The 14,793-nt window shown below is 44.1% G+C and overlaps 3 protein-coding genes across 3 annotated transcripts; all 3 read right to left on the bottom strand.

Annotated features, from left to right (window-relative positions):
- Positions 1-1,698: 1,698 nt before the first annotated feature.
- On the bottom strand, positions 1,699-6,865 carry LOC311012466 (tripartite motif-containing protein 16-like; the record flags this gene model as incomplete). The annotated part of the gene is made up of 2 exons (XM_084007927.1): positions 1,699-3,339; positions 5,975-6,865. The coding sequence occupies 2 exons, from the start codon at positions 6,863-6,865 to the stop codon at positions 1,699-1,701; spliced, it is 2,532 nt and encodes an 843-aa protein (XP_083864053.1).
- Positions 6,866-8,705: 1,840 nt separating this feature from the next.
- On the bottom strand, positions 8,706-10,373 carry LOC311012465 (tripartite motif-containing protein 16-like; the record flags this gene model as incomplete). Its single annotated transcript, XM_084007926.1, has 1 exon — positions 8,706-10,373. One exon carries the CDS (start codon positions 10,371-10,373, stop codon positions 8,706-8,708), a length of 1,668 nt encoding a protein of 555 aa, XP_083864052.1.
- A 1,855-nt stretch (positions 10,374-12,228) lies between these two features.
- On the bottom strand, positions 12,229-13,881 carry LOC311012463 (tripartite motif-containing protein 16-like; the record flags this gene model as incomplete). Its single annotated transcript, XM_084007924.1, has 1 exon — positions 12,229-13,881. One exon carries the CDS (start codon positions 13,879-13,881, stop codon positions 12,229-12,231), a length of 1,653 nt encoding a protein of 550 aa, XP_083864050.1.
- Between the last annotated feature and the right edge of the window lie 912 nt (positions 13,882-14,793).

The raw sequence follows: 14,793 nt of genomic DNA, 5'->3' as shown, positions 1-14,793 counted from the left end.
AGAGTGGGGGCGGGCCCTTTGAGGTCATTGGTCGGTCGGTTGGAGCGTCCCCATTGGCTCGTTCAAAGAGAGAAAGAGCTCCAAATCCAAATGGACATAAGTGCCTATTGTGGTGAAATTAAGTTTATGGGGAAAATGTGACAAAATGACTCCTGCTATGTATTGAAATGGCTGAATGGATTTCTTTATTAGCTGTTCCCCTTTTGATTCTCACTGATTAGAGGTTTTATTTTAGTGTGCAACATAATATCAGCCATGTTTCATAGAAGTGTTGAGGTTGGTTTTGGACTTTTTCTCATGTTTCCATCTCCTGAAGTCCAGGTTGACCACATTTGAAGATTTTATGTCAGGTGATGTTTACACATTTACATTTCAGATCAAATAATGAAGTGTGCTTTCTGTTGATTAGTTGTGAAACGAGAGGATGCTATGAATGAAATGACATCACAAGTAAAGTGTATCAATACTACAGATCGATGGATTCAGTCACCAAAAGAAGCAGATCTGGTTCCTTGAGTCCTTCTGGATTGGGGTCTGCTGTTTGCTGCTGAGCAGGTAAAGTCCAGTGGTTTCTCATGACCGGCCAGTTACCTCCCTCTCCAGGATGGACAAAGTCCTCCTTGGTGTCAACACTGTCCCATTTTCTTTCAAAATGCACAATTCCTTCAGGTCGTTGTCCAGGTGCAAGTGGTGAGTGGAGTTTAGGTTTGCAGTCGCTGATCAATGTGAGCCTCTTTGAGACAAAAGCAGAGTCGTCTACTGACAACAACTCACTTTCTGGTCACCTCCTTTGAAATGTAACGATGTTTGTTCGGACAATCAAGTGATAATTATGTATGAAAAATACATGCATACAATGAGTCACAACAACAATCAATGGAAGTGAGTGTGAAAAGCCCAGTAGGCCTAATCCACTGGGAAAATTCTCCCACGACCACCGAGGCAACTCCAGCCAATCAAGAGGGATCAATTGCTCAGTTTGCATTCATGTCATCAACATGCAGGCAGCAGTCTCTACTATCCATATCAGAACAAATTTGCCATTTTCAAAGACAATATTCTGTATTCTGATGTTTGACAGAAGTTTTGAAAATTCCTATTTGTTTCTGGTTTGTGTCAGGAGGCATGTTTGATCCTCAGTGGGAAATTATATGTAATCCATAAATCAAATAAAATGTGATGCTTTACATTCAAAGTGAATGTGAAACATGATGCAAATCCAGATTGTGTCCCATCATGGCCAAGGATTAAAATACTTGTTTTATGGCTTTCTTTGAGTTTACAAAATTGCCTTTTTTGACATAAGGATTTCAGTGTCTGTGGTTTGATTGTAGTCTTGGGAAATATTGTTTTACTTCAACCAGTCTGACTAAATGAGGTTATCGCTAACTACACATTGTGTACTTAATGTGATTCATATTATCTAAATTAAACAAAAACCCCTTCATGAACAAAAATGGGAAAAAATGTGTGCGAAAATACTGAGCTTTCAGAAATTTATTGCAGTTTCAATTTCAAAATACCAATATTGTAGTTTACAGTACCAATATAACTTTTTTTTTTAATCATGAACATGATCAACTGTCATGTTTGACTACTGATCTCAGAGCAGTGAAGAACCAACAATCCGCAGCAAACATGGAGACACAATGGGTTGAAGAGTTAAAAGACTGAATTCAACTGTTAACTGACTTCTGTCTATTTGAGTTTACAGAGCACGACAGATTCCCCGTAACAGAAATCTAAAGAAAATCCAGCATGGAGAGGCTCAGTGAACCTGGTCTGGACTCTGTGGAGGAGAGTCATGGTCTTGGAGACCCTATAGAAGGACAGTATACCTGCTCCGTGATCCAGGTACACTCCTACTTTGGAGGACGGAGGACCTGAGACGCGAGTTAGGACTTTGTTGTGAATGAGTTCATATCTCTTATTGTCACTTGCTAATGCCCAAGATTTATCACTGTATCCAAACCCAACTTCTTGCAGGTTACCTTTTCTGATGTTACTCTTGTATGCGACTGCTATAGAAATTAACCCCCCAGTGTTCTCCACCTCCCAGTAACAGCGTCCAGTCAGACTCTCTCTACTCAGGACCTGATTCCAATCTTGGAATCTGTCTCTGTGATTACGAACGGTCTGTCCTGGTACCGTCATTGTTACTTTCCTGTTCCCCTCAGATAATATCAAGTCTCTGTGTGCCGTGTTTGGATCCAGTGTGAGTGCACATGAATATTTTAAGAATTCAGCTCTGGTCCTGGGCTCTGGTTGCGGCAGTGAAACAACCACATCAGTCTCTTTAGCCAAGACCTTCATCCATTTCTCTGTCAGAACATCATGCAGGTCATCTCTGACCGCTGACACAGCCGCTGTCACGTCCTCAAAGTTGTGCAGAGGACGGGTGTTGATGCTGGATGAGTGTGTGGACTCACCGAGTGGTGACAGCGACGGGTAGTCGTGTAGAAACTGGTTGTGATCCTCTGTGTGTGAGAGCTTCTCCAGCTCAGCGTCTTTCCTCTTCAGCTCACTGATCTCCTGCTCCAGCTTCTCCTGAAGCTCTGTGACTCGACTCAATTCAGTTTCCTGCCGGGATCTGACCTGCTGCTTCACGTCAGAGCGTCTTTTCTCCATGAGACGGATCAGCTCAGTGAACATCACCTCACTGTCCTCCACTGCTTTATCAGCAGAGTGGTTGATAGCCTCCACCTCCTGTTGGAGCAGCTTCACATCTTTGTCTCTGTCCTGGATTCTCTGCTGGATGTTTAGTCGACTCACATCCAACTCTCTCTGCCTCTCAGTCCTTTCTGCTGCAGCTGAGACTGTGTCGTGGCCTTTGTGTTCCTCCACAGCGCAGAGATAACAGATAGACTGCTGATCAGTACGGCAGAACATCTTCATCACCTCATCATGACGAGAGCACACGTTCTCCTGGAGCTTGTTGGAGGGCTCCACCAGCTGATGTTTCTTGAATGCTGGTGATTCATAATGAGGCTGGAGGTGTTTCTCACAGTAAGAGGCCAGACACACCAGACAGGACTTGAGGGCTTTCAGTTTCCTCCCAGTGCAGAAATCACAGGCCACATCTTCAGGTCCAGCATAGCAGAGACCAGCAGGAGCAGCTTGGAGTCCAGTCTTCTTCAGCTCCTCCACCAAAACTGCCAACATGGTGTTTTTCAGCAGGACGGGCCTCGGTGTAAAGGTCTGCCTACACTGAGGGCAGCTGTGGATCTCCTTCTTATCCCAGTAGGTTTCAATACACTTCATGCAGTAGCTGTGTCCACAGGGAATAGTCACCGGGTCCTTCAGTAGATCCAAACAGATGCAACAAGAGAAGGTTTCCTGGTCCAGGTTGAGTCTTTTGTGTTCCATTTCTCCTCTCAGTGAACAAAGAGTTTCTCTGAACAAAGTCAGCAGCAGCTCTGACCAACAGGCAGAGACGAGCTGTTTTTATAGCAGGAGATGGAGGGAGGGGTTACCAAGGTTTCTGGTATTCAGAACTTGATTGGACCGCAGCAGAGTGGGGGCGGGCCCTTTGAGGTCATTGGTCGGTCGGTTGGAGCGTCCCCATTGGCTCGTTCAAAGAGAGAAAGAGCTCCAAATCCAAATGGACATAAGTGCCTATTGTGGTGAAATTAAGTTTATGGGGAAAATGTGACAAAATGACTCCTGCTATGTATTGAAATGGCTGAATGGATTTCTTTATTAGCTGTTCCCCTTTTGATTCTCACTGATTAGAGGTTTTATTTTAGTGTGCAACATAATATCAGCCATGTTTCATAGAAGTGTTGAGGTTGGTTTTGGACTTTTTCTCATGTTTCCATCTCCTGAAGTCCAGGTTGACCACATTTGAAGATTTTATGTCAGGTGATGTTTACACATTTACATTTCAGATCAAATAATGAAGTGTGCTTTCTGTTGATTAGTTGTGAAACGAGAGGATGCTATGAATGAAATGACATCACAAGTAAAGTGTATCAATACTACAGATCGATGGATTCAGTCACCAAAAGAAGCAGATCTGGTTCCTTGAGTCCTTCTGGATTGGGGTCTGCTGTTTGCTGCTGAGCAGGTAAAGTCCAGTGGTTTCTCATGACCAGCCAGTTACCTCCCTCTCCAGGATGGACAAAGTCCTCCTTGGTGTCAACACTGTCCCATTTTCTTTCAAAATGCACAATTCCTTCAGGTCGTTGTCCAGGTGCAAGTGGTGAGTGGAGTTTAGGTTTGCAGTCGCTGATCAATGTGAGCCTCTTTGAGACAAAAGCAGAGTCGTCTACTGACAACAACTCACTTTCTGGTCACCTCCTTTGAAATGTAACAATGTTTGTTCGGACAATCAAGTGATAATTATGTATGAAAAATACATGCATACAATGAGTCACAACAACAATCAATGGAAGTGAGTGTGAAAAACCCAGTAGGCCTAATCCACTGGGAAAATTCTCCCACGACCACCGAGGCAACTCCAGCCAATCAAGAGGGATCAATTGCTCAGTTTGCATTCATGTCATCAACATGCAGGCAGCAGTCTCTACTATCCATATCAGAACAAATTTGCCATTTTCAAAGACAATATTCTGTATTCTGATGTTTGACAGAAGTTTTGAAAATTCCTATTTTTTTCTGGTTTGTGTCAGGAGGCATGTTTGATCCTCAGTGGGAAATTATATGTAATCCATAAATCAAATAAAATGTGATGCCTTACATTCAAAGTGAATGTGAAACATGATGCAAATCCAGATTGTGTCCCATCATGGCCAAGGAATAAAAATACTTGTTTTATGGCTTATCTTTGAGTTTACAAAATTGCCTTTTTTGACATAAGGATTTCAGTGTCTGTGGTTTGATTGTAGTCTTGGGAAATATTGTTTCACTTCAACCAGTCTGACTAAATGAGGTTATCGCTAACTACACATTGTGTACTTAATGTGATTCATTATATCTAAATTAAACAAAAACCCCTTCATGAACAAAAATGGGAAAAAATGTGTGCGAAAATATTGAGCTTTCAGAAATTTATTGCAGTTTCAATTTCAAAATACCAATATTGTAGTTTACAGTACCAATATAACTTTTTTTTTTATCGTGAACATGATCAACTGTCATGTTTGACTACTGATCTCAGAGCAGTGAAGAACCAACAATCTGCAGCAAACATGGAGACACAATGGGTTGAAGAGTTAAAAGACTGAATTCAACTGTTAACTGACTTCTGTCTATTTGAGTTTACAGAGCACAACAGATTCCCCGTAACAGAAATCTAAAGAAAATCCAGCGAGGCTCAGTGAACCTGGTCTGGACTCTGTGGAGGAGAGTCATGGTCTTGGAGACCCTATAGAAGGACAGTATACCTGCTCAGGTGCACTCCTACTTTGGAGGACGGAGGACCTGAGACGCGAGTTAGGACTTTGTTGTGAATGAGTTCATATCTCTTATTGTCACTTGCTAATGCCCAAGATTTATCACTGTATCCAAACCCAACTTCTTGCAGGTTACCTTTTCTGATGTTACTCTTGTATGCGACTGCTATAGAAATTAACCCCCCAGTGTTCTCCACCTCCCAGTAACAGCGTCCAGTCAGACTCTCTCTACTCAGGACCTGATTCCAATCTTGGAATCTGTCTCTGTGATTACGAACGGTCTGTCCTGGTACCGTCATTGTTACTTTCCTGTTCCCCTCAGATAATATCAAGTCTCTGTGTGCCGTGTTTGGATCCAGTGTGAGTGCACATGAATATTTTAAGAATTCAGCTCTGGTCCTGGGCTCTGGTTGCGGCAGTGAAACAACCACATCAGTCCCTTTAGCCAAGACCTTCATCCATTTCTCTGTCAGAACATCATGCAGGTCATCTCTGACCGCTGACACAGCCGCTGTCACGTCCTCAAAGTTGCGCAGAGGACGGGTGTTGATGCTGGATGAGTGTGTGGACTCACCGAGTGGTGACAGCGACGGGTAGTCGTGTAGAAACTGGTTGTGATCCTCTGTGTGTGAGAGCTTCTCCAGCTCAGCGTCTTTCCTCTTCAGCTCACTGATCTCCTGCTCCAGCTTCTCCTGAAGCTCTGTGACTCGACTCAATTCAGTTTCCTGCCGGGATCTGACCTGCTGCTTCACGTCAGAGCGTCTTTTCTCCATGAGGCGGATCAGCTCAGTGAACATCACCTCACTGTCCTCCACTGATTTATCAGCAGAGTGGTTGATAGCCTCCACCTCCTGTTGGAGCAGCTTCACATCTTTGTCTCTGTCCTGGATTCTCTGCTGGATGTTTAGTCGACTCACATCCAACTCTCTCTGCCTCTCAGTCCTTTCTGCTGCAGCTGAGACTGTGTCGTGGCCTTTGTGTTCCTCCACAGCGCAGAGATAACAGATAGACTGCTGATCAGTACGGCAGAACATCTTCATCACCTCATCATGACGAGAGCACACGTTCTCCTGGAGCTTGTTGGAGGGCTCCACCAGCTGATGTTTCTTGAATGCTGGTGATTCATAATGAGGCTGGAGGTGTTTCTCACAGTAAGAGGCCAGACACACCAGACAGGACTTGAGGGCTTTCAGTTTCCTCCCAGTGCAGAAATCACAGGCCACATCTTCAGGTCCAGCATAGCAGAGACCAGCAGGAGCAGCTTGGAGTCGAGTCTTCTTCAGCTCCTCCACCAAAACTGCCAACATGGTGTTTTTCAGCAGGACAGGCCTCGGTGTAAAGGTCTGACTACACTGAGGGCAGCTGTGGATCTCCTTCTTATCCCAGTAGGTTTCAATACACTTCATGCAGTAGCTGTGTCCACAGGGAATAGTCACCGGGTCCTTCAGTAGATCCAAACAGATGCAACAAGAGAAGGTTTCCTGGTCCAGGTTGAGTCTTTTGTGTTCCATTTCTCCTCTCAGTGAACAAAGAGTTTCTCTGAACAAAGTCAGCAGCAGCTCTGACCAACAGGCAGAGACGAGCTGTTTTTATAGCAGGAGATGGAGGGAGGGGTTACCAAGGTTTCTGGTATTCAGAACTTGATTGGACCGCAGCAGAGTGGGGGCGGGCCCTTTGAGGTCATTGGTCGGTCGGTTGGAGCGTCCCCATTGGCTTGTTCAAAGAGAGAAAGAGCTCCAAATCTAAAAGGACATAAGTGCCTATTATGGTGAAATTAAGTTTATGGGGAAAATGTGACAAAATGACTCCTGCTTTGTATTGAAATGGCTGAATGGATTTCTTTATTAGCTGTTCCCCTTTTGATTCTCACTGATTAGAGGTTTTATTTTAGTGTGCAACATAATATCAGCCATGTTTCATAGAAGTGTTGAGGTTGGTTTTGGACTTTTTCTCATGTTTCCATCTCCTGAAGTCCAGGTTGACCACATTTGAAGATTTTATGTCAGGTGATGTTTACACATTTACATTTCAGATCAAATAATGAAGTGTGCTTTCTGTTGATTAGTTGTGAAACGAGAGGATGCTATGAATGAAATGACATCACAAGTAAAGTGTATCAATACTACAGATCGATGGATTCAGTCACCAAAAGAAGCAGATCTGGTTCCTTGAGTCCTTCTGGATTGGGGTCTGCTGTTTGCTGCTGAGCAGGTAAAGTCCAGTGGTTTCTCATGACCGGCCAGTTACCTCCCTCTCCAGGATGGACAAAGTCCTCCTTGGTGTCAACACTGTCCCATTTTCTTTCAAAATGCACAATTCCTTCAGGTCGTTGTCCAGGTGCAAGTGGTGAGTGGAGTTTAGGTTTGCAGTCGCTGATCAATGTGAGCCTCTTTGAGACAAAAGCAGAGTCGTCTACTGACAACAACTCACTTTCTGGTCACCTCCTTTGAAATGTAACGATGTTTGTTCGGACAATCAAGTGATAATTATGTATGAAAAATACATGCATACAATGAGTCACAACAACAATCAATGGAAGTGAGTGTGAAAAACCCAGTAGGCCTAATCCACTGGGAAAATTCTCCCACGACCACCGAGGCAACTCCAGCCAATCAAGAGGGATCAATTGCTCAGTTTGCATTCATGTCATCAACATGCAGGCAGCAGTCTCTACTATCCATATCAGAACAAATTTGCCATTTTCAAAGACAATATTCTGTATTCTGATGTTTGACAGAAGTTTTGAAAATTCCTATTTGTTTCTGGTTTGTGTCAGGAGGCATGTTTGATCCTCAGTGGGAAATTATATGTAATCCATAAATCAAATAAAATGTGATGCTTTACATTCAAAGTGAATGTGAAACATGATGCAAATCCAGATTGTGTCCCATCATGGCCAAGGATTAAAATACTTGTTTTATGGCTTTCTTTGAGTTTACAAAATTGCCTTTTTTGACATAAGGATTTCAGTGTCTGTGGTTTGATTGTAGTCTTGGGAAATATTGTTTTACTTCAACCAGTCTGACTAAATGAGGTTATCGCTAACTACACATTGTGTACTTAATGTGATTCATATTATCTAAATTAAACAAAAATCCCTTCATGAACAAAAATGGAAAAAAATGTGTGCGAAAATACTGAGCTTTCAGAAATTTATTGCAGTTTCAATTTCAAAATACCAATATTGTAGTTTACAGTACCAATATAACTTTTTTTTATCATGAACATTATCAACTGTCATGTTTGACTACTGATCTCAGAGCAGTGAAGAACCAACAATCCGCAGCAAACATGGAGACACAATGGGTTGAAGAGTTAAAAGACTGAATTCAACTGTTAACTGACTTCTGTCTATTTGAGTTTACAGAGCACAACAGATTCCCCGTAACAGAAATCTAAAGAAAATCCAGCATGGAGAGGCTCAGTGAACCTGGTCTGGACTCTGTGGAGGAGAGTCATGGTCTTGGAGACCCTATAGAAGGACAGTATACCTGCTCCGTGATCCAGGTACACTCCTACTTTGGAGGACGGAGGACCTGAGACGCGAGTTAGGACTTTGTTGTGAATGAGTTCATATCTCTTATTGTCACTTGCTAATGCCCAAGATTTATCACTGTATCCAAACCCAACTTCTTGCAGGTTACCTTTTCTGATGTTACTCTTGTATGCGACTGCTATAGAAATTAACCCCCCAGTGTTCTCCACCTCCCAGTAACAGCGTCCAGTCAGACTCTCTCTACTCAGGACCTGATTCCAATCTTGGAATCTGTCTCTGTGATTACGAACGGTCTGTCCTGGTACCGTCATTGTTACTTTCCTGTTCCCCTCAGATAATATCAAGTCTCTGTGTGCCGTGTTTGGATCCAGTGTGAGTGCACATGAATATTTTAAGAATTCAGCTCTGGTCCTGGGCTCTGGTTGCGGCAGTGAAACAACCACATCAGTCTCTTTAGCCAAGACCTTCATCCATTTCTCTGTCAGAACATCATGCAGGTCATCTCTGACCGCTGACACAGCCGCTGTCACGTCCTCAAAGTTGTGCAGAGGACGGGTGTTGATGCTGGATGAGTGTGTGGACTCACCGAGTGGTGACAGCGACGGGTAGTCGTGTAGAAACTGGTTGTGATCCTCTGTGTGTGAGAGCTTCTCCAGCTCAGCGTCTTTCCTCTTCAGCTCACTGATCTCCTGCTCCAGCTTCTCCTGAAGCTCTGTGACTCGACTCAATTCAGTTTCCTGCCGGGATCTGACCTGCTGCTTCACGTCAGAGCGTCTTTTCTCCATGAGACGGATCAGCTCAGTGAACATCACCTCACTGTCCTCCACTGCTTTATCAGCAGAGTGGTTGATAGCCTCCACCTCCTGTTGGAGCAGCTTCACATCTTTGTCTCTGTCCTGGATTCTCTGCTGGATGTTTAGTCGACTCACATCCAACTCTCTCTGCCTCTCAGTCCTTTCTGCTGCAGCTGAGACTGTGTCGTGGCCTTTGTGTTCCTCCACAGCGCAGAGATAACAGATAGACTGCTGATCAGTACGGCAGAACATCTTCATCACCTCATCATGACGAGAGCACACGTTCTCCTGGAGCTTGTTGGAGGGCTCCACCAGCTGATGTTTCTTGAATGCTGGTGATTCATAATGAGGCTGGAGGTGTTTCTCACAGTAAGAGGCCAGACACACCAGACAGGACTTGAGGGCTTTCAGTTTCCTCCCAGTGCAGAAATCACAGGCCACATCTTCAGGTCCAGCATAGCAGAGACCAGCAGGAGCAGCTTGGAGTCCAGTCTTCTTCAGCTCCTCCACCAAAACTGCCAACATGGTGTTTTTCAGCAGGACGGGCCTCGGTGTAAAGGTCTGCCTACACTGAGGGCAGCTGTGGATCTCCTTCTTATCCCAGTAGGTTTCAATACACTTCATGCAGTAGCTGTGTCCACAGGGAATAGTCACCGGGTCCTTCAGTAGATCCAAACAGATGCAACAAGAGAAGGTTTCCTGGTCCAGGTTGAGTCTTTTGTGTTCCATTTCTCCTCTCAGTGAACAAAGAGTTTCTCTGAACAAAGTCAGCAGCAGCTCTGACCAACAGGCAGAGACGAGCTGTATTTATAGCAGGAGATGGAGGGAGGGGTTACCAAGGTTTCTGGTATTCAGAACTTGATTGGACCGCAGCAGAGTGGGGGCGGGCCCTTTGAGGTCATTGGTCGGTCGGTTGGAGCGTCCCCATTGGCTCGTTCAAAGAGAGAAAGAGCTCCAAATCCAAATGGACATAAGTGCCTATTGTGGTGAAATTAAGTTTATGGGGAAAATGTGACAAAATGACTCCTGCTATGTATTGAAATGGCTGAATGGATTTCTTTATTAGCTGTTCCCCTTTTGATTCTCACTGATTAGAGGTTTTATTTTAGTGTGCAACATAATATCAGCCATGTTTCATAGAAGTGTTGAGGTTGGTTTTGGACTTTTTCTCATGTTTCCATCTCCTGAAGTCCAGGTTGACCACATTTGAAGATTTTATGTCAGGTGATGTTTACACATTTACATTTCAGATCAAATAATGAAGTGTGCTTTCTGTTGATTAGTTGTGAAACGAGAGGATGCTATGAATGAAATGACATCACAAGTAAAGTGTATCAATACTACAGATCGATGGATTCAGTCACCAAAAGAAGCAGATCTGGTTCCTTGAGTCCTTCTGGATTGGGGTCTGCTGTTTGCTGCTGAGCAGGTAAAGTCCAGTGGTTTCTCATGACCAGCCAGTTAACCTCCCTCTCCAGGATGGACAAAGTCCTCCTTGGTGTCAACACTGTCCCATTTTCTTTCAAAATGCACAATTCCTTCAGGTCGTTGTCCAGGTGCAAGTGGTGAGTGGAGTTTAGGTTTGCAGTCGCTGATCAATGTGAGCCTCTTTGAGACAAAAGCAGAGTCGTCTACTGACAACAACTCACTTTCTGGTCACCTCCTTTGAAATGTAACAATGTTTGTTCGGACAATCAAGTGATAATTATGTATGAAAAATACATGCATACAATGAGTCACAACAACAATCAATGGAAGTGAGTGTGAAAAACCCAGTAGGCCTAATCCACTGGGAAAATTCTCCCACGACCACCGAGGCAACTCCAGCCAATCAAGAGGGATCAATTGCTCAGTTTGCATTCATGTCATCAACATGCAGGCAGCAGTCTCTACTATCCATATCAGAACAAATTTGCCATTTTCAAAGACAATATTCTGTATTCTGATGTTTGACAGAAGTTTTGAAAATTCCTATTTTTTTCTGGTTTGTGTCAGGAGGCATGTTTGATCCTCAGTGGGAAATTATATGTAATCCATAAATCAAATAAAATGTGATGCCTTACATTCAAAGTGAATGTGAAACATGATGCAAATCCAGATTGTGTCCCATCATGGCCAAGGAATAAAAATACTTGTTTTATGGCTTATCTTTGAGTTTACAAAATTGCCTTTTTTGACATAAGGATTTCAGTGTCTGTGGTTTGATTGTAGTCTTGGGAAATATTGTTTCACTTCAACCAGTCTGACTAAATGAGGTTATCGCTAACTACACATTGTGTACTTAATGTGATTCATTATATCTAAATTAAACAAAAACCCCTTCATGAACAAAAATGGGAAAAAATGTGTGCGAAAATATTGAGCTTTCAGAAATTTATTGCAGTTTCAATTTCAAAATACCAATATTGTAGTTTACAGTACCAATATAACTTTTTTTTTTATCGTGAACATGATCAACTGTCATGTTTGACTACTGATCTCAGAGCAGTGAAGAACCAACAATCTGCAGCAAACATGGAGACACAATGGGTTGAAGAGTTAAAAGACTGAATTCAACTGTTAACTGACTTCTGTCTATTTGAGTTTACAGAGCACAACAGATTCCCCGTAACAGAAATCTAAAGAAAATCCAGCGAGGCTCAGTGAACCTGGTCTGGACTCTGTGGAGGAGAGTCATGGTCTTGGAGACCCTATAGAAGGACAGTATACCTGCTCCGTGATCCAGGTACACTCCTACTTTGGAGGACGGAGGACCTGAGACGCGAGTTAGGACTTTGTTGTGAATGAGTTCATATCTCTTATTGTCACTTGCTAATGCCCAAGATGTATCACTGTATCCAAACCCAACTTCTTGCAGGTTACCTTTTCTGATGTTACTCTTGTATGCGACTGCTATAGAAATTAACCCCCCAGTGTTCTCCACCTCCCAGTAACAGCGTCCAGTCAGACTCTCTCTACTCAGGACCTGATTCCAATCTTGGAATCTGTCTCTGTGATTACGAACGGTCTGTCCTGGTACCGTCATTGTTACTTTCCTGTTCCCCTCAGATAATATCAAGTCTCTGTGTGCCGTGTTTGGATCCAGTGTGAGTGCACATGAATATTTTAAGAATTCAGCTCTGGTCCTGGGCTCTGGTTGCGGCAGTGAAACAACCACATCAGTCCCTTTAGCCAAGACCTTCATCCATTTCTCTGTCAGAACATCATGCAGGTCATCTCTGACCGCTGACACAGCCGCTGTCACGTCCTCAAAGTTGCGCAGAGGACGGGTGTTGATGCTGGATGAGTGTGTGGACTCACCGAGTGGTGACAGCGACGGGTAGTCGTGTAGAAACTGGTTGTGATCCTCTGTGTGTGAGAGCTTCTCCAGCTCAGCGTCTTTCCTCTTCAGCTCACTGATCTCCTGCTCCAGCTTCTCCTGAAGCTCTGTGACTCGACTCAATTCAGTTTCCTGCCGGGATCTGACCTGCTGCTTCACGTCAGAGCGTCTTTTCTCCATGAGACGGATCAGCTCAGTGAACATCACCTCACTGTCCTCCACTGCTTTATCAGCAGAGTGGTTGATAGCCTCCACCTCCTGTTGGAGCAGCTTCACATCTTTGTCTCTGTCCTGGATTCTCTGCTGGATGTTTAGTCGACTCACATCCAACTCTCTCTGCCTCTCAGTCCTTTCTGCTGCAGCTGAGACTGTGTCGTGGCCTTTGTGTTCCTCCACAGCGCAGAGATAACAGATAGACTGCTGATCAGTACGGCAGAACATCTTCATCACCTCATCATGACGAGAGCACACGTTCTCCTGGAGCTTGTTGGAGGGCTCCACCAGCTGATGTTTCTTGAATGCTGGTGATTCATAATGAGGCTGGAGGTGTTTCTCACAGTAAGAGGCCAGACACACCAGACAGGACTTGAGGGCTTTCAGTTTCCTCCCAGTGCAGAAATCACAGGCCACATCTTCAGGTCCAGCATAGCAGAGACCAGCAGGAGCAGCTTGGAGTCGAGTCTTCTTCAGCTCCTCCACCAAAACTGCCAACATGGTGTTTTTCAGCAGGACAGGCCTCGGTGTAAAGGTCTGACTACACTGAGGGCAGCTGTGGATCTCCTTCTTATCCCAGTAGGTTTCAATACACTTCATGCAGTAGCTGTGTCCACAGGGAATAGTCACCGGGTCCTTCAGTAGATCCAAACAGATGCAACAAGAGAAGGTTTCCTGGTCCAGGTTGAGTCTTTTGTGTTCCATTTCTCCTCTCAGTGAACAAAGAGTTTCTCTGAACAAAGTCAGCAGCAGCTCTGACCAACAGGCAGAGACGAGCTGTTTTTATAGCAGGAGATGGAGGGAGGGGTTACCAAGGTTTCTGGTATTCAGAACTTGATTGGACCGCAGCAGAGTGGGGGCGGGCCCTTTGAGGTCATTGGTCGGTCGGTTGGAGCGTCCCCATTGGCTCGTTCAAAGAGAGAAAGAGCTCCAAATCCAAATGGACATAAGTGCCTATTGTGGTGAAATTAAGTTTATGGGGAAAATGTGACAAAATGACTCCTGCTATGTATTGAAATGGCTGAATGGATTTCTTTATTAGCTGTTCCCCTTTTGATTCTCACTGATTAGAGGTTTTATTTTAGTGTGCAACATAATATCAGCCATGTTTCATAGAAGTGTTGAGGTTGGTTTTGGACTTTTTCTCATGTTTCCATCTCCTGAAGTCCAGGTTGACCACATTTGAAGATTTTATGTCAGGTGATGTTTACACATTTACATTTCAGATCAAATAATGAAGTGTGCTTTCTGTTGATTAGTTGTGAAACGAGAGGATGCTATGAATGAAATGACATCACAAGTAAAGTGTATCAATACTACAGATCGATGGATTCAGTCACCAAAAGAAGCAGATCTGGTTCCTTGAGTCCTTCTGGATTGGGGTCTGCTGTTTGCTGCTGAGCAGGTAAAGTCCAGTGGTTTCTCATGACCGGCCAGTTACCTCCCTCTCCAGGATGGACAAAGTCCTCCTTGGTGTCAACACTGTCCCATTTTCTTTCAAAATGCACAATTCCTTCAGGTCGTTGTCCAGGTGCAAGTGGTGAGTGGAGTTTAGGTTTGCAGTCGCTGATCAATGTGAGCCTCTTTGAGACAAAAGCAGAGTCGTCTACTGACAAC

The sequence above is a fragment of the Eutrigla gurnardus genome (genome assembly GCF_963514095.1).
Source record: "Eutrigla gurnardus genome assembly, chromosome: 4".
NCBI lineage: Eukaryota > Metazoa > Chordata > Actinopteri > Perciformes > Triglidae > Eutrigla > Eutrigla gurnardus.
The sequence above is the reverse complement of the archived record's forward strand: the minus strand, read 5'-3'. Positions and strand labels throughout refer to the sequence as shown.